The following is a 20,817-nucleotide window of genomic DNA, read 5'->3' as shown; positions in this document are numbered from 1 at the left end:
TGAAATCTAAAATTACTTCTTGTCTTGATCTTGTCTTGATTTCAAGACAAGATCAAGACAAGATCTTGAAATTTTTAAGAAGTTGGCGACCCCTAGCAGTTGTGCTCAGTGCCGGTTTATCCACTGGGCGCTTGGGGCTGGCGCCCAGGGGCCCGGGGCCCGAAGGGGCCTGTTCCTTTTAATTATAAAAAAAATGAAGACGCTAAATAATCTACATATTCTCCGAAAAAAACCTCATACGCAGATACGCCAATAAAAAGCCTATGTTCTATTATTACATTTCTTCACGCCTATACACAGTGGCGTAGCCTAGCTCTACAAGGGCCCCGTGTCAGTGTTTGTGGCGGGCCCTTTTCCAAAAACTACAGAAAGTTATCAGATTTAGCTATGTCTCGTATTGTATTCAAAATAATCGCATAAACGGAGTTTTTTTAGTTTCTAATAATTTCATTTTGAATTGTGGGGCCCAAATAATAATAGGTATATCTCACTTTTCGGCTTTAAAATAAGTTCTCTTTTAAAATAGGAACAAAATAAGTTCTTTTAAAATAGTTAAACGAAAGACAAAAATAGATGTACATACATCTAATTTATAGATAAAGAATAGATTATTCTCGAAAATGACATATACGCAAACAATAGTACACACCCTTTCAAACATTCAAAAGTAAAGTGATTACAAAAATTGCAATTTGGCATTATACAGTGGCCTCTAAGGCTAGCACTCCACTTGCGATTTGTAGTCGCGGTGACAAAGAAATCGCTGTCGCAGAAAATTTAGAGTCTAGAAAATTAGTCGCTGTTTTCAGAATCGCGAATTGAATGCTACAAGGGTGTGACATCAGCTTTTAAATGTTTTTTTACTCTAGATATAAAGAAGTTAAGACGTCAATTAATACTTTATGCGAGAAACATAAAAACGATGTTTATGAAACCAAAGAGAACTTGCATAATGAAATTACCCATTTTGTAACGTTATGCCAAAATTTGAATAAACATATTTTATGAAAAATTTTATGTCATCCAGGATGTAAAGGCAACTTTTTCTTATTTGACGCGTCAGGTGAGCGGTCTTTTCCGGCTTTAAAAAGAATAAAAACATATTTAAGGTCAAATTTGGGTCAAAAAAACCTAGACGCATTATCACTATTGTATAATATAGTATATAGAGAATGAAGAACTGGAAAAACTGAATTCTGATAATATTATATGGAAGTTTGCGAATACCAAGTCAAGAAAAAAAAATGATCTAATTTTTGTCTTTATGTATTTTTTAGAATATGTTTTTTTGCTTGTCATGTGTTGTTTTGTGGAACTTTCTATTTTTTATTTATTTTTTTGGATTATTTTTTACGTTTGCTATTCTTCTTGCTTGTTTAAAAAAATTACTGTATGGATTTTACAATAAACCTTTATAGTTAATGCATGTGCTTTCTTGTTAAAAAACTGACAACGAATAGCAATGAAGGGGGCCCCTAAACCGCCAGCGCCCAGAGCCCGAAGTTAGGATAAACCGGCACTGGTTGTGCTTATTATAAATAGGTAGGTACCTACGTACCATTTCCATCTTAAGGGTTAGATATTTATGTGCAAATAAAAAAGAAAGAACTCATATAAAGTTAAGCATATGGTTTAGTTATAAAAGAAAATTAAAGAGAATGTTATTTAAAAGAATTTAATAAAAAAATGTCCTCCGTTTGGTTATGATTTTGGGGAATAAAAGTTCGAAAAATAAGGAAAGTTCGTTACAAATACCTTGTATTCTACCCTTGTTGACTGCTGCTAGTAACTCGTGCAGACCTCTCCTCGGTATCTTTTTTTGAACACTTCACTGCACTGGCACTTAATATTAAAGTCACTGCAGGGTTATTCACTATATTTTGACCCCCCTGCAAACTGCTTTATTTAGAGAATTAGAAAAAAATGTAAAATACAAAAGTTAGATAGTTACACGATTTTTTATGTAGTTTTTGAAAATGATAGTAGAAAAAAAATATGCAAAAAAATGGCCGCAGATGTTAACTTTGTTAATTTAAATGGAACTCACTGTATTTGGTTACACATTTGAATAGAACGTTCTATACCGAACATTTCCATATTACGTTTGATGGGCCTATCTGGAAGAATAAGGGAGATACTATATATTTTGAATAAATCTCAGTCATGATTATTGTTGCCAGGTCCGATTTGTTTTTAATCGGTACATAAGCAAAAACAAATCGGGATTTAGGGTTGAAGATCGGGACCAATAAACAACAATAGTCCAGTACATGACTCCGTTTTGGAGTGTAATTTTCAGAGTCAACTCCGAATTGCATGAAAATCTGGTTTTAGGTTCTACTTACTGTCTACTTCAAAGTTGAACTTGTACCATTGGTTGCTTTTACTTGGGGGTGACAGTACCCCCTTCTCGGGGGTAAAAAAACGCGCGTTTAAAGTAAGTCCCAAAATGGATCAACTGACTAACTCTAAAAAAACTTTTGTTCTATATAATTTTTAAACTAAGTCAATACTTTTCGAGTAATTTTATCGAAAAAAATATTCTTAGCAAAAATGTAGCTTTTAAAAAAGCAAAAAAAAAATTGTATGTTCAGAAAGTCTATATAACCAGAAAATCAAAGTTGTAGCTTATCAAAAGTACGTTCTTATTCGTCAAATTCCAAATCGAGTTTTTCAATTTGAAATAACCAAAAAATTAGGTAAGCAATTTTCGGGCAAAACCTATTAAAAATTTTTAAGGTGTTTAAAGAAATCTTTAATTTTGTTTTATATAAAAGTCTCTAGCGTTAAAACTAAGCGAGTTACTCTCAAAATAAAGTTGGCTCCTTTTTTTTGGTAAAAAAAAAATCGTGAAAATCTCCCCCTATTTAGCACCGTAAATAAAATTAATCGTTACCGCTTTACCATTTACTTTATATGTGTATTGTTTATACGATCTGTAAGGTTTGCCGGTTGGAAGTGCTTAGTTTAAAAAAAAATCGTTTTATAGTAAAAAAAAATTTTCCTAAAATATTGGAAAATGCCCTTTTTTCAAAATAACGTAAAAAGTATTAGGGCTACTAAAAATCTCAAGCAGTAAAAAGTAGATAGGTTATGCTTTTATAAATACGATAGATTCATTTTGTTTTTCTGTAAGACAAAAGTTGGTTAAAATATGGCTGTTCATATTTTGCATACACTCGTGATTAGTGACTCGTTCAAACCCTTTCAATCATGTAAAAAATACATAAGTAAAGTAAATTGTTTGTAAAGCGGTAACGATTAATTTCATTTGGGGTGCTAAGTAGGGGGAGATTTTCACGATTTTTTTACAAAAAAAAAAGGAGTCAACTTGATTTTGAGCATAACTCGCTTAGTTTTGATGCTAGAAACTTTTTTAAAACATAAAAATAAAGCTTTATAGAAAAAGTCTTAATTGGTTTTTCCCGAAAAGTGCTTAATTTCCTGGTTATTTCACGTTGAAATATTTTATTTGGAATTTGACGAATAAGAACGTATTTTCCATGAGCTACAATTTTGCTTTGCTGGGTCTATAGACTTTACGAGTTCACAACTTTTTTTATTTTTTTATATTATGCTACATTTTTGCTAAGATTATTTTTTTCGATCAAATACTTACTTTTTGAGTTATTTGTGAAAATCGCCTGAAAACGTGATTTTTTATCGAAAAATAAACATTTTCATTCGTAAATAACTGGAAAAGTATTAACTAAGTTAAAATTCTATAGAACTAAAATTGCTTAGAATTAGCCAATTTATCCATATCTGGACTTATTTTAAACGCGCGGTTTTTCAAACCCAACTAGGGGTGACTGTCACCCCACGAGTAAAGGCAACCAACGGCACAAGCCGTTCAAATTTTTATGCAATTCGGAGTTGATCCTGAAAATTACACGGTATCGCCGTATTTTCCGTTCAATTACTGGACTACAAGGTGTTTCTATAATCGGTATTTAATCCTACATAATAATAATAATCAGACGAAATTCCAAAAAAATCGTAGATTAAGTAAATTATTTATTTTTTATTAAAATTAGATTTTTCATTCGATTTTACCGCTTTTAAAAGCGCCTTGTTTTTATAACATAGTTATAAAATTCACTGCAAGCCCTCCTGAAATTAGTTTTCGTGGGTCAAAATCGGGACATTTAGTGTCCCGATTAGGTACACATCGGTACGCGTCCCCAGACCCCTGAAAATTGGGACGTCCCGCGCAAATCGGGACACCTGGTAACGTTAGTCATGATGGTTTTAAATGTAAATAAATACCTGGTACATATTATATTAATATAATATTTAATTTATGTTAAATAAATTTATTATATTAATTTATTTAAGATCTTTTCAACTTCCGTGTAACCCATTCTAATTAAATATTATAAATTGTCAAAATATTGTTGTTGCCCTGATATTTCTATCACTGTCGTAATTATGACTAAGATTTATTCGAAATACTTACCTATTACCTATTCAAAATATTTATTCAAGTAGGTATCTCGCTTATTTTTCCAGATAGGCTCATCAAATTCAATGTTCGGTATAGAACGTTCTTTTCAAATGTGTAACCATATACAGGGTGTTTACATTTTAATTAACTAATTAACAAATTTAACATCTGCGGCCATTTTGTTTGCACCTTCTTTGTTTTTCTACTGTCATTTTCGAAAACTACATAAAAATCGTGTAACTTTTGTATTTTAGATTTTTTTCTAATTCTGTAAATATAGCAGTTTACAGGGGGGTTAAAATATAGCAAAAACCCTGTATATGGTGTTATTGTTATTTATATTAAAAGATGAAATTCCATAGTTCATCGATGCAAAAAAGGTAGGTAACTGCTTGTACTATTATTATTGAGAACTTCTCATCAATTAAAAACTTGAAACTGTTTTCTTTTCTTTCATTTGGATATAGAAAGATTAGGAAGGTTTGTGGTTTGTTAATCCATTACTTTTTGATTAAATACTGTGGACACGACACTTTATTCTTATAAGAACATATTCTCCGCTACCGCTATACAACAACATAGAGAACTGGTAAACTACCTATAAGAAATTCACTTAACAAACACTCATTTCCTGCTACTTTCACAAGGAATCATTTGAGCCTAACTTTGGCTCATCACAAAAAATCTCAAATCAAACTTAACTTCATGACTAAGTGAATTGAACCCTTGACTTCAACTCTTAATTATAACCGAAACTACTCGTTCCAACAGAGAACTGCACCTCTCATTTCACCATCATAGGATCCATCCAATCAAAAAAATACCTATTTTGTCTCTACCACACCTTCAACCAATTAAATTAATCAAAATATATTCTAAGCCATACCCACAGCAGCCATGCTAATTTTTTGAACCAATGTGAATGAATAATAATGAACAAATTCGTTTATTGTCCAAGCTTTCTCACGTAAAACTTGCTGATCTAATCATTTTCGCAGGTGGCCTGTTGACTGAGAACTCAAAACTGTTATTGGTTTATACCCATAATTCCAGCCATGATACTATAAATAACATGATACTATAAATAACAAGATAATATATTGCACATCCCGAAGTCGTGACGTAAGTGGAGACCCAAAAGTTCGTAATGGTTCGTAATCATTCGTAATGTCCGATTAGTCTGAATTGTTCGCGGTTATAAGATAAGTGTATTTTATATGTTATCTTTGACAAGAATCTCGACACTAATTTTTTTCGAATACATTGAAGTTTAATGTTATTTTGCTAATTGAATAATTTCATCACAGAATGAATACAAATTCCATTTAACTTTAACAAGAATTCAAATTCAACTTCCGGTCTCCAGTTACGTTATCATGCGCAAACTCGGACGTATTTGCGCTACGGGAAGATACTATCTCGTTATTTATAGTCCATGATTCCAGCTATAAGATAAGCATTCTACAATATTTCTGTCGCCCGATGTAATTAAGTCCTTTGCTTTGAAATATAAACTGCGTTAATCGGTATTATAATCAAATTGAGATACTCTCAGATAAAAAGTAAACACTAATGCTTTACTGTGTGAGAAAACTAAAAACGATTTACGTTCGATATTCTCATGAGAAAATAACGTGTGACAAGGCATGATATTTCTACGTCTTGTACTCAGGGCCAGTTCTAGGGTTTTGAGCGCCCCGGGCAAAATAAAATTTGGCGACCTTTCATACAAAAATATACCTACAAATTTTTGGCAAATACCTATAAAAAAAAAATAGAAGAAAATGCTAGAAAATCAAAATTTCACTATAAAGAACTAAGTATGTGAAAATATATTTATTTAAAAAATAGTACAGTAGTTATTATTAACTACTGTTATAACTGATCCAACATATGACATAGCATAAGGAAGTTCAAACGACGAAGGGGCTAGATAAAAGATAAAGATAAATGCACATTGTCAACAAACAGAAAAAAATGTTAATGTTGTACAATACCAAAAAAGATGTTGAATGTGCGCAAGATACAGCTGCATCCCCAATGACTAAATTGAGGGAGTGGCATCCATATGGCATAAAAAAAGCATAACGATAGTCTTTGCAAACACGAGCTTGTACACCTTTATTTTATCCATTCATGTTAGAGCCACTGTCATATCCTTGGCCTTACAATCATCTAAATCTAAATTCAATTAAAATCATTCATTAATTTTTTATTTATCTCATATAATGAGTAGGACTATGATTCGATACTCAGAACCAAACTATGGAAAGCAATGGAACACATCGAAATTCCACTAATATTAATAAGAGCAGTCTACAAGAATAAAAAACTAGCTATCTAAATTAAATGGATAATAGAATATGCAGTCCATTTAATGAAATGCAATGAAAACTGCTTAAATCTTTAGTAATGTGCAGGGTATTTCTAAATAAGTGCGACAAAGTTTAGAGCTGCATGTAAAAATAATGACAGTTTCCATAAAAGTATGTCCGCAAATGCTTCGTTTCCGAGATACAGGCTGTTGAAAATTTTCTTACAAACTGACGATTTATTTAGTGCTCTAAAACCGGTTGAGATATGCAAATGAAATTTGATTGGTTTTAAGAGATAATTATTGCGCATTTTTTGACATAAAATTAAGAATTTTATATCTACCGTTTGGCGCGAATACGGGTAATGGTCTGAAATTTTTAAAGAAAAAAAAGTACGCAACTGAGATATTTCAAATAAAATATCATTTTGGAATTCTTCGTTCAATTTGTGATACAAAAATTTATCTTTCCTTTTTTCATGCAACGCGACGTTTTTATGCAAAAAATAAAACATCTTAACCGTACAAAGTATTCGAAATAAATTTCTATAAAATATATTCATACTTATGAACAAGAACTTGTCATTTCTAATTCGTTCATACCGAGTTTATTGGCAGAAAAAATTGTCAAAAGAAGAAATAAATCACTTTTAAATGAAAGAGTAGGTAAATGTATTTACTAACACGGATGAGAATAATAATTTTAAAAAACCACTTCAAATGTTCAAAATTCTCTTCAAATGTTCAAAATTCTGTTTACCTCCTGACAATGTGCAATTTAATATTATGTTTCTTACCATAAATTTTATATATTTTTTTACGTCGATACCTACTTACCGAAATTTATATAACGTAAAAATAAAAAAAATACCTAATTAATACCACAATACCAGAAATTCTCAATATCTAACAAATCTTTGTTTTATTTCACTTTAATTATTACACACTCACGGGCACACGCCATCGCCAGTCTTGTTAACTGAAGTTTATAGAACAGAAAGACAAAATTATTTAACCTTAACCATTGAGGCGTATGTAACATCTCTGACATAATATACAAGCGCCAGTATTATAATATCCCTGACTATTCATAAATTTGATCTTTGTCAATTTTTTTAAGTATGTAGGTATGTATTACATTGTTACCATAAGTGATAGGTACGTGACAAGAATGTCCTTTTAAAAACTGAACAAACTTTTTAGATCGTAAAAAACATTTTTAGTCTTCATTAATATTGTATGGCCGATAAAAATTCTTAGGTTGCATTACATTGATTAGAAAATTTTTGTTTTTGTCTATTATTTTTTTTTTTAGTTATTGATTCTGATTATAGCTAGCAATAGTTTTCTTATTATTAAAATTATTATTCTATCATGTCTTAGGAATGATGCGCAAAGTTAAAAAAAAAATATGTAAAAAATATTTTATTTTTATAGGTATCAGCATCCCTCAAAATTTGGCGCCCCTCAAAGTTCGGCGCCCCGGGCGGTCGCCCGGCTCGCCCGCCCCTTTATCCGGCGCTGCTGTATTCATTGAAATGAAATGCGTACAAATTTAATTATTACACACCCACGGGCACACGCCATCGCCAGTCTTGTTAACTGAAGTTTATAGAACAGAAAGACAAAATTATTTAACCTTAATCATTGAGGCGTATGTAACATCTCTGACATAATATACAAGCGCCAGTATTATAATATCCCTGACTATTCATAAATTTGATCTTTGTCAATTTTTTTAAGTATGTAGGTATGTATTACATTGTTACCATAAGTGATAGGTACGTGACAAAAAGGTCCTTTTAAAAACTGAACAAACTTTTTAGATCGTAAAAAACATTTTTAGTCTTCATTAATATTGTATGGCCGATAAAAATTCTTAGGTTGCATTACATTGATTATAAATTTTTTGTTTTTGTCTATTATTTTTTTTTTGAGTTATTGATTCTGATTATAGCTAGCAATAGTTTTCTTATTATTCTATCATGTCTTAGGAATGATGCGCAAAGTTAAAAAAAAATTATGTAAAAAATATTTTATTTTTATATCAGCATCCCTCAAAATTTGACGCCCCTCAAAGTTCGGCGCCCCGGGCGGTCGCCCGGCTCGCCCGCCCCTTTAAGGCAAGCGTCCACAGACCCGCATCGTACGCATCGGACGCATCGTACGCAACGGATTTTAGTTTGCCTTGTACAGAAACTTATGTAACCGCGTCCACTGATCCGCATCGTACGGATCGCATTATCGATTGTCAAACTAAAATCCGTTGCGTACGATGCGTACGATGCGGGTCTGTGGACGCTTGACTTTATCCGGCGCTGCTGTATTCATTGAAATGAAATGCGTACAAATAGATAGAATGTTTATACCGGGGCGTTCAATAAGTACAGTCTTTTAAATTCCGATACAGTCTAGAAAAATCGAAGGGTTTTTGACACCGTTTCACACCTTTTAAGGTCGACACTGTGCAATACATCGACGTGAATGTGGTAGGGTGAGAGAGAGGAAGAGTTGATGTGCGAGGCAGTGTTGCCAGATTTCTCCCAGCATGTTGCAATCAGAAAGAAAAAGTTACCTTGTACTCATATTAGTTCTGACAATATAATCCAACTGTGCCCTTGATCCTAGAAACGCATACTTCCACAGAGAATACCTCGTCGTGTTTTTTAACCCTTCTTCAATTGTAGGAACTAAATCTAGACTTTTAAGTAATTTTGCAGATACGTCATCACTAGAGTTCAGAAATAAATACTGCCATTCTCCTTTATCTAAAATAATTGGTTATATGTTTATTAGCAGACGCGTAGAAACGTTCTTTTACTTACCCAGCACTCCTATTTGGTACCATCCACTCAATAACTGACGGGCAGTATCCACAACTGATGGAAATACTGGCAAAGTTACGAATGCAATGATGGAACCAGTATAACAGGATGTTATTATTATAGTAAATATCCAGTAAAACCCTGAAATATTAGGAGATTTACAGTCCCTGCTCATATTACTAGACTCACTAATCAAATTCTGCTTTTCTTTGTTTTATATTCAATTTGCTTTATCAAGCTTCAATTTGCTTTATATCCAATATAATTGCTATTTTAATGATTCAAAATTGAACGAAAATGCATTAAACTCCATTTTGACCAAGCAAACTGCAATAAATCCTTGAACAAAGATTTATTGGGAAGAAGAAGAAGACCTTATAATTATCTATAAGGACATTCTAGAAAACCAAGAAGATGATATTGATAATGAAGGTGATGAAATTGAAAAGGAATGTGATTGTCTAGAAAATGATATGGGTCTGTGATATGTTACGCATAACTGCGTACTGTTAAGGTGGCTGGAGTAGGGATGGCGGTTTTTGACAAAACACCGGTTTTCGGTTATACCGGTTTTTTTGCTTACGGTTTAACCTGGCGGTTATAACCGGCCAAAAACCGGTTTTCGGTTTTTTTAATCCAATAGGTTACAAAGATACATTTACAGTACACTTAAGTTTGCGATACTCCATTCAACTTGATATCAATATGATCAAAATTAGTACTATCGAAAGAACATGTATTACACTTAAACACGTTTGTATATTTGTAGAATAGGTACATTTTAACTCATTTAATACTTCCTGTATGAGTGTATCGTTTTGAAAGCGTAGCGAAATTCTTGGAGATTCGTATTCGTAATCAGTAATTCGATATTCATAGTCAGAGCATTATTTTTGGTAATCAGAAAAAGTCATTCACCCACTTTCAATGTCAAGAGTTAAGTGTTAAAAATAGATGATGTTTGCGTCTAATTCAACCAGATCACTTCTTATGTAAATATTATGATTACAAATACCTTTTCAAGGAAATATTATAATAAAACTTAATAATTGTTTCTGGCTGATGTGAGATTGCACTTTCAGTTTGCTTCTGTATTTTATAAAATAAAATAAAATTTGAATTATGGTTTTGTTTGGAATAATTACTTGAGAATAATAATTATGATTGAGATCCAAAATAATACCTAACCTAATCCTAATCACCGTAAAAACCTAATAACCGGTTTTTACCTTAAAAAGAAAAAACCGGTTATAACCGGGACAAAAACAACCGGTAAAACCGGTTATTGCGAAGTAAAAAAACCGGTTTTAGGTTAAACCGGTAGGTTTTTCCCATCCCTAGGTTGGAGTGCTGAATAGTGATAGCCATGACAGTGACAAGTCAGCATGGCTGTCACCAGGATGCCGTTAGCCACTTGACCTTGCCAGAGACGGCAGAGACTTCATTGACGACAGGACAGATGTATGAATAGCTTGTAGTAACGGTTGTAACTTTATAATGATAGATTTAATAAAGTACTATTAAGGCAAGCATCCACAGACGCGCATCGTACGCATCGGACGCATCGTACGCAACGGATTTTAGTTTGCCTTGTACAAAAACTTATGTACCTGCGTCCACTGATCCGCATCGTACGGATCGCACCATCAGGAATGCCGAAGGGTTGCTCCGAGAGGCAACTTTTGCGTTGCGTGCCGATGAATCATTCGGAATGTCGATCAGTGGACGCACCCCACGGAATTTCGCTTGGGCCAGTGGGAGCTAATCTACGGCTATTTGCATTTTGATGATCGTCTTGTTCGTAATGAAACAAGTAAACTCAGTTTTAACTGTTATTTTATATATAGGTACAAAAAACCTATATATAAATATTACAACCCATGATAAAAAAAATATATTACAACCCATGATAAGTTGATTATGGGGATTAAAATATCATAAATATTACTCACTTTTCATGTTTATTAGTCTTTTTCAAGATATCTTGAGTATCTAACTATGAAAATTATTCTCGTTAAAAAAACAACACATTTTTCTATCACAGCAATGAGCAATGAACTTTTAAAAAAATATTATGACTTGTTAATGATGTTTCTGAGAGAAGTGTAAAATTGATGCGAGACATTTTATTGTCCCTCACAAAACATGAAAAAGCAACCAAAGTGTGTTACAAGTAGTTAAAAACCAAAAAAGTACATATTTAATTAATCTTTAAAGAAACTTTTTTACTGATGTAGTTACTATTTTCCATTTAAATCAAATTGTATAACAGCTTTGTGTATTCCTTTATATTCAAATGTATAATTACTTAGAAAAATGGGTGCTATTATGCGGTCTACCATCGTGTTTCTGCTATAGCTTGCGGTCTACCGAGAGAATTGGTGTGTAAGCTGTAATATTACTATGCCGATAAAAAAATGTTTACAAATAACTTTTGAATCTATTTTTTAAAAACATGTATAGTTTGTGTAAGGTTTTATAGGTCCAAAGTTAATAATTTTCGAAATATTTAAAATGACATATGAGAGTTTTATCAGTATAGTGTAATTTTTAAATAATTTATTATCTTTGACATAGGTATTTGGTATATCAATATAAAATACGATCAATATAAAATATCAATAATAAAAAATGTGATCCTTTTTGCAAATACATTTTTTTTCATTTTTTTAAATGGTATATTGTATATTAGTATTGCATTTTGTAGTAAATATTACAGGATTTCTTTTAATATCAGGTTGTATGTACCTAACATCTTTCGTTTTGTAGATATTTAAAAAATAACTATACATTTTACGTTTTTGTGGATTTTTTATTACTAAACAGATACATTAAAATATCATACTAATAAATATAGTTAATATGCATAAATTAATTATTAAATTAAATAAACAACCAATAAATAAATAAACAACCAATTTTAAAGTCTACCTTAGTAATTTTTCTACCCTAGCAGGTAGTGGCATCGGTAATCCGATCGCTGCCGATACAGTGGACGCAGTATGAAAAATTAATCCGATGCGTACGATGCGTCCGATGCGTACGATGCGGACCTGTGGACGCTTGCCTTTAGTCTTGATTCCTATGCTTATTCGATTTAAGACATATCATACATGGTGTCAGGTCGGGCCGAGGTTTAATCTCTAGTAGTGATTTGTGTGTAGAAAAATGGAAAATCAATTTAAACCTCCAGAACCCCTTGTGCTAGATGACGGAAATTTGGCGGCAAACTGGAGAAGGTTCTCTCAAAAATTTCAACTATATATGGATGCCACCGAGTTGGAAGATAAGCCTGAGAAAAAGAAACTTGCAATATTCTTGAGTTTACTTGGAGATGATGGATTAGAATTGTTTAACACTTTTACATTTAGTGAAGGTGATGAAAAAAAGTTGCAACCGGTCTGGGATAAATTTGAAGAGTACTGCTCTCATAAGTCGAATATTATTTATGAACGGTTTAAGTTCAACAGCATTGTTCAAAAAGAAGGAAAAATTTTTGATAGTTTTGTGACCGAGTTAAAAAAAGCAGTGAAAATGACAGAATTTAAAGATCAGGACGACATGGTTAGAGACCGAATTGTTATTGGAATAAAACACAAGCAAACACAAGAAAGTCTTTTAAGAGAATCGAAACTCACATTGCAAAAGGCTATTACAACATGCAGATTAAGTGAAAGCAGTAAAATTCATGCACTAGCCTTTACATTCGAATCAACAGTGGATGCAGTTAGATCAGAGAGAGTTATTCCACAAAAAGTATGCAGATATTGTGGGTTTAAGCATCGAGGAAGAAAGTGTCCTGCATATGGTAAAACGTGTGCCCATTACCAGGGTAGGAATTATTTTGCTGGAGTGTGCAGCAAGAAGAACACAAACATGGAGCAGAGAAAGTTAGTGAGCAGAAAGGGAGTACATGAAGTAAGAAACCAAGTGAGTGATAGTGAAAGTGAAGGTAGTGAGCTATTTATGCCCAATATCACTACGCTTGCAAAGAATGCGTTTACGGTTGTTAAATTATGACTTAAATGTATTATATAAACCTGGAAAGTATCTGTACGTTGCTGATACATTGTCACGGGCGTTTTCACAAGAATGTGGTCTGAAATCAGATGCTGAATTTCAGTTTGCAGTTCATGCGGTAGTAAATAATGTAGCTATGTCTGATGCTAGAAAATCAGAATTTCAAAAAGATGAACAGTTGCAGACTGTCATAAACTTATGCATACAGGGATGACCAAAACACCAGCGTGATGTTCCAGAGATAGTTAGTAAGTTTTTTAAACTCCGAGACAACTTATGTGTCTGTGACGACTTGTTATTTTATGGCAACAAGATTGTTACTCCCAAAAGCTTGAGATCTGAAATGTTAGGGCTGGTGCATGAAGGTCATATTGGCATTGAGAAGTCAAAAGCTAGAGCCAGGCAAATTTTTTACTGGCCAGGAATGAGCTGTGATATAGAGGCGTATATAAACAAATGTAAAACTTGTGAAAAATTTAGACAAAAGCAGCAAAGGGAAATGTTATGTCCATACCCTTTACCAGAAAATCCATGGGAAAGAATTGGCATTGACATTTTTACATGTTATGGTACAAGTTATCTAATAGCTTATGATTCTTTTTCAAACTGGATAGAGCTTCACCCAATAAGAGACAAATCTGTCAGTTCTGTCATTCAAATTTTAATGTCAATGTTTGCTACACATGGCTCACCAGTCTATGTATGTTGTGATAATGTTCCGTTTAATAGCTTTCAATTTAAAAATTTTGCCAGAGAATGGAATTTTCAAATTAAGTTTAGAAGCCTCAATTATCCACGATGAAATGGACTGGCTGAGAAAGGTGTAGCCATTGCCAAGAGTATTGTTAAGAAGTCCGTTGATGACAGTTCTGACATTGAATCAGCACTCTTACAGTATATGAATGCACCCCTTAAGCATATTGGTTATACTCCTTCACAGCTTTTAATGAGTAGACACTTTAGAACTAAGTTGCCGGTTGTTAAAGAGATGCTAAAACCAGCAGTTTGTCTAAATGTAAACGAAAAATTGAGTAAAAGGAGAAATATATATGTGAAGGACTATAACCAGGGTGTTAAGGATTTAAAGTCTTTGGAACCTGACACAGATGTGGTGATATACAATCGATGTCAAAAGAGGTGGGAGCCAGCACAAATATTGTCACAGCATGAAGCCCCAAGATCTTATATCTTGAGAGATGAGCATGATAATATTGTCCGTCGCAATAGAGTAGATATAAGAGAATCTCTGAATAAATTTGAGTCACAGCCAGCTGTAACACTTACATATACTGAGGATGCAGGTTTAGATCAAGGACCTTCAACCTCAACACAGCTGGCAAGGGCTGAATCACCTACCTCTTCTTCTTCTTTGAGTGCCTCTCCTATCGGAGATTGGATATCATTAGGGCGATTCTAATTTTATTTACTGCTGTTTTGAACAATTCGTTAGTGGTACAGCCAAACCACTCTCTCAAATTTCTCATCCAGGACATTCTTCTACGGCCTGGATTTCTTCGTCCTTGGATTTTTCCTTGCATTATGTTTTGTAGGAATGTGTACTTTTGTCCCCTCATCAGGTGACCTAAGTATTCAAGTTTTCTCTTTTTTATATTCAGTAGAACTTCTGGCTTGTTATTTATTCTGTGTATTACTTCTTCATTTGTAATTTTATCCACCCAACTTATTCTTAGTATACGGCGGTAGCACCACATCTCAAAGCTTTCAAGATTTTTAATATTCCTCTGTTTAAGAGTCCATGACTCAACACCGTAGAGCAAAGTACTGAATACATAGCATTTTAACATTCTAGTTCGTAGATGAATACTAATATCACGATTACAAAATAATTTTTTCATTTTTATAAAAGTAGACCTGGCAATTTCAATACGTCTTTTTATCTCGTGATTTTTGTCACCTGTTTCATTGATAAGGGTTCCCAAGTATTTGTATTCGTTTACTTTTTCAAGTTGGGTACCGTTTATTGTGATACTAGTGTCATTTATTGGATTCTTACTGAAGGTCATATATTTGGTTTTTTTGACGTTCATCCTTATGCCGTAGTTATTACATATCTCATTCATACTTTCAACTAGATGTTGTAGATCTTCCGCTCTACACCTACCTCTCTTGACATACAAAATAATGTAACTGAGCAATCTGATATGTGCAGAACTAAGTCAGGTAGAGTTGTTAAACCTACTTTAAAACTAAATTTGTAAAAAGGGGAGATGTGATATGTTACGCATAACTGCGTACTGTTAAGGTGGCTGGAGTGCTAAATAGTGATAGCCATGACAGTGACAAGTCAGCATAGCTGTCACCAGGATGCCGTTAGCCACTTGACCTTGCCAGAGACTTCATTGACGACAGATGTATGTAATAGCTTGTAGTAACGATTGTAACTTTATAATGATAGATTTAATAAAGTACTATTAGTCTTGATTCCTATGCTTATTCGATTTAAGACATATCTTAGAGAGTCTACATATTTCAGAAGCTTTATTTTATAAATTAAGAGTGTTTTCGTAAACTGGTGTTTTATTTTCGACATTTAGGTAGTTACTTATTTGGAAAAAGGACATAAATACAACTAACGGTTCAGAAAAACGAAATAAATCCATTCATATGAGAACAATTTTCGGCAAACAGCAATAAATCCAACAAAATGAAAGCTTTAAAAATTGAAAACTTAGAAATTGAACATAACACTCCAACTTTCTGTCAAAAATAATGTTATTAATAAATCTCTTTAGTCAATAAAATATTTACTTCTAACTAGGTTTAATTCAATTATAGACCAGGGGTGGGATTCTGTGTACAATCGCTAACGCCGATCACTTTCTATCAATGTCAATATATTTGAATTTTTAGTTTTAATTCAAATATTTTCTTGTTTTACTGTGTCACTTCAGTATCAATTAGAGTATAACCTAGCAAAACTAGAAAATAATTCAATTAAAGCTAAAAATTCAAATATTTTCACGACAATTGACATCGATAGAAAGCGACGTGTAGATATCTAATCTAGAGTGCACGGAATCTAGCCCCAGGGTAGAAAAATAAATATGAGCGATTTCAGGGTAAAAATCAATACAGGCATTTGAAGGTGCTAAATGTTAGGATGGATATAGTTAATTAAAAATACATACAGAGGTACTCGTAAGTCGACCTCATTTTTTTATGTAAAAAAGGCCAAATTCAAAAAATATGGTTTTTTGCCTATAGCATTTTTAGTATCATATTTACAGCAAAAGTTGTTTTACAAAAGTTGTGTATCATGAAAAAATGATTACTTTGAATTTTTATAAGTTAAAATCCATGAAAAATTAACCGAGATAATTGCAAAAAACCACGTTTTTTGCACTATTTTTTAACTGTTAATAACTTTTACCAAAAAGGCCGTAAGGAACTTATTGTACCTTGATCACGAGGAAATTAAGTTCCTTTATTAGTGTACAAAATTTTAAGAAGATCTATTTGTTAGTTTACGAGTTATGTTAAATGTTTATCCCAGACATCAAATGTTTAAACAATCATTGTTGCCCTAGGAGAAGAAAGTTAAAAAAAAAGGATATATCTGTTTTTTAAATGTTGTTAAACAAGTCGCTAAAAAATGGTGAGTTTTTTCCTTATAAACAATTAGAATATCTTTGTTATTTTTTCTGATAAATAATTATAATTGACTGTATCAAAAATCTGGTAAAAAACACATATTAAATAAGAAAAACCAACTTTCTAGGACCCATGATAGTCAAGTTATACTTTTTTTTTGAAAAATCACATCTCTGTTGTTTATAAATATTAAGAGTTGAAATTTTTACAGAATGATAATAAATATCTATATTTTATATTTCAATTAATAAGTACGAAATATCTTCTATTTAAAACGAGTAATAACCGTTTAAAGTGAAGTTACTCACGCTGACTGAGCTGGGACCGTGTGGTGGGGAAGATTGTCGGAATCCAGTTTCGCGCGTCGAAATTTTCCTATAGAAAGTTCAATTTGGAGCACTTGAAAATTTTTACAATATCTCAGCTTCCAGAGAACGTAGAGCCTTCATTTTTTTTTAAATTGGAGTAACTCGACGAAAGAATAGCAACTAGCTAATTTTCATTTACCGGAAAAATCGGAAAATTCTGGAAAATGCACTTTTTTATTCACCATGCATTTACAACGTTAACACATATAATTTCATAAATATTGTCATGAAATATTATAAATTTGTGAATAAATATCAAAATAAAATTATAGTGCACCTATACCTATTTATATACAGGGTGGTTCATTTTATTCGCCTCGATGTCTGTACGTAAAATGACTTGATTTAAAAAAAAATTCTTCATAAAAAATATACCGGGCCATTAAAACTGCAATCTAAAAATAATATGAATTATACAGGGTGCTTCAAAAAAGAGTGGTAGATCAAAGATATATTTTTTTTATGGAACACCCTACACCTGATGAAATTTTTAAATTGCCCTTAAAAAAGAAGCTAGACTATACCTAAGTACAGGGTGTTTTGATTTATTTCGATTTTTAGAAAAATTTAAAGATTTAGAAAAAAAAAAATATTTTTCAAATCTAAGAATCAGTGACAATTTTTTTCTTGGATCTTCATAATAGACTATTTAGCATATTTAAACAGATGTTTATTGTAACAAAATTTATAATTACTTAATCGTACATTTTTAGATTTAAAAATTGATTAAAAACAAAAATGTTCTCAAATTAAAAAAAAAAATATTATGTATAGATTATAATTATTCATCTTCATTAATTCTACACAGTTTTTGTACAGATTCATTAATTTCTTCCACATTATCCATAATTTCTAGAAATAAATCAATTGTACCGAGCTTTGCATAAATTGCAAAGATGACACTGGCGAAAAAAGATGCTACAACCTTTTGACAGTTATTATAGATGACGAAAGCGGAAGTTGAAGAACATTTGTTTCAAAAAATTAGGGATAATGTTGAAGAAATAAGAAATTAATGAACCTGTACATAAACTGTGTAGAATTAACGAAGATCAATAATTATAGTCTATACACACATTTTTTTTTTCAATTTGACAAGGTTTTTGTTTTCAATCAGTTTTTAAATCTAAAAATGTAATATTAAGTAATTATAAATTTTGTTACAATAAACATCTGTTTAAAAATGCTGAATAGTCTATTATGAAGATCTAATAAGAAAAAGTTTGTCACCGACTCATAGATTTGTAAATATTTATTTTTTTCTAAAATTTTATATTTTTGTAAAAATTTAAATGAACCAAAATACCCTGTACTTAGGTATAGTCCAGCTTATTTTTTGAGGGCAATTTAAAAATTTCATCAGTTGTAGGATGTTCCATAAAAAATATATCTTTAATATACCACTCTTTTTTGTAGCACCCTGTATAATTCACATTATTTTTAGATTGTAGTATTAATTGCCCTGTATATGTTTATGAAGAAATTTTTTTAAATCAAGTCGTTTTCCGTACAGACACCGAGGCGAATAAAATGAACCACCCTGTATATAAATAGATATATACTATAATTATATTTTAATATTTATTTAAAAATTTATAATATTTTAGGAAAATATTTATCAAAATATATTAGTGGTAACATTGTAAATGGATGTTGAATAAAAAGTTCATTTTCCAGAATTTTCCGATTATTCCGGTAAATGAAAATTAGCTAGTTGTTATTCTTTCGTCGAGTTACCCACATTAAAAAAAATGAAGGCTCTACGTTCTCTGGAAGCTGAGATATTATAAAAATTTTTAAGCGCTCCAAATTGAACTTTCTATAGCAAAATCTCGACGCTCGGAACTGGACTCCGACAATCTTCCCCATCGCATGGTCCCAGCTCAGTCAGCGTGAGTAACTTCGCTTTAAAAGGTTGTTACTCGTTTTAAATAGAAGATATTCCGTACTTATCAATTGAAATATAAAATATAGATATTTATTATCATTCTGTAAAAATTTCAACTCTTAATATTTATAAACAATAGAGATGTGATTTTTCAAAAAAAAAGTATAACTTGACTATCATTGGTCATAAAAAGTTGGTTTTTCTTATTTAATATGTGTTTTTTACCAGCTTTTTGATACAGTCAATTATAATTATTTATCAGAAAAAATAACAAAGATATTCTAATTGATTATAAGGAAAAAGCTCACCATTTTTTTATCGACCTGTTCAACAACAATTAAGAAACAAATATATTCTTTTTTTAACTTTTTTAGTACTTTTAGTCTTTAAGAACTCATTGCACTTTGCTAAAAAGCTCTGAAAATACTCCTAGGGCAACAATGATTGTTTAAACATTCGATGTCTGGGATAAACATTTAACATAACTCGTAAACTGACAAACAAATCATCTTGAAAATTTGTACTCTAATAAAGGCACTTAATTTCGTCATGATCAAGGTATAAGTTCCTTACGACCTATTTGGTGAAAGTTATTAACATTTACAAAATAGTGCAAAAAACGTGGTTTTTTGCAGTTATCTCGGTTAATTCTTTATAGATTTTAACCTGTAAAAAGTTAAAATAACCGTTTTTTTATGATACACAACTTTCATAAAACAACTTTTGCTGTAAATATGATACTAAAAATGCTATAGGCAAAAAACAATATTTTCTGACTTTGGCCTTTGTTTATAAAAAAATGAGGTCGATTTACGAGTACCTCTGTAGGTATTTTTAATTAACTATATCCCCCCCTACGATTTAGCACCTTCAAATACCTGTATTGACTTTTTTCCCGTTTTTATTTTTCGGCCCTGGACTATTAGTTTTTTGTCGATAACTCAAAATCATATATGTATTTTTAATTTAATGCCTTTTGCTGAGTTGCTCCTTAACTATGTTAGCTATATTTAAGAGGATTTATAAATAAAAGTATTAACTTTTTTTAAATGAACTGAACAAAACAATTGACATTATCAAATGATTTTACTACAATAATCAATAGTTTGTTAAACCATCCTCGATTTTATGAAGAGCAGCTACTCTCCTAGGCATGTTATTTCTGTATTGTACTGCTATTTCTTTCAAATATCAAAAAAAAAACTACAAAGTGATCCTAAAGATATGGATCCAGAGAGAAATGTACAAAATCAATAAAAAAACCCTGAAACTCGGTTATATAATCGGTGGGTGGGATCATAAATATAGTATATCTATGTAGAACCGCCTCAGTGACCTCAATT

The 20,817-nt window shown here is 31.7% G+C and overlaps 1 protein-coding gene across 1 annotated transcript in view; it reads right to left on the bottom strand.

The window, feature by feature from the left end:
- Nucleotides 1-20,817, bottom strand: part of LOC126878470 (ionotropic receptor 21a) — a 174,643-nt gene that overhangs the window by 114,946 nt on the left and 38,880 nt on the right. Inside the window, exons 6-7 of the mRNA XM_050641214.1 lie at nt 9,587-9,727; nt 9,337-9,529 (exon numbers count right to left, since the gene is read on the bottom strand). Coding sequence (XP_050497171.1) covers nt 9,337-9,529; nt 9,587-9,727 — 334 coding nt within the window. The remainder of the gene's footprint in view (nt 1-9,336; nt 9,530-9,586; nt 9,728-20,817) is intronic.

This window comes from Diabrotica virgifera, chromosome 10 (assembly GCF_917563875.1).
Source record: "Diabrotica virgifera virgifera chromosome 10, PGI_DIABVI_V3a".
NCBI lineage: Eukaryota > Metazoa > Arthropoda > Insecta > Coleoptera > Chrysomelidae > Diabrotica > Diabrotica virgifera.
Note: the sequence above shows the minus strand (reverse complement) of the source record. Positions and strands in the feature narration are given on the sequence as shown.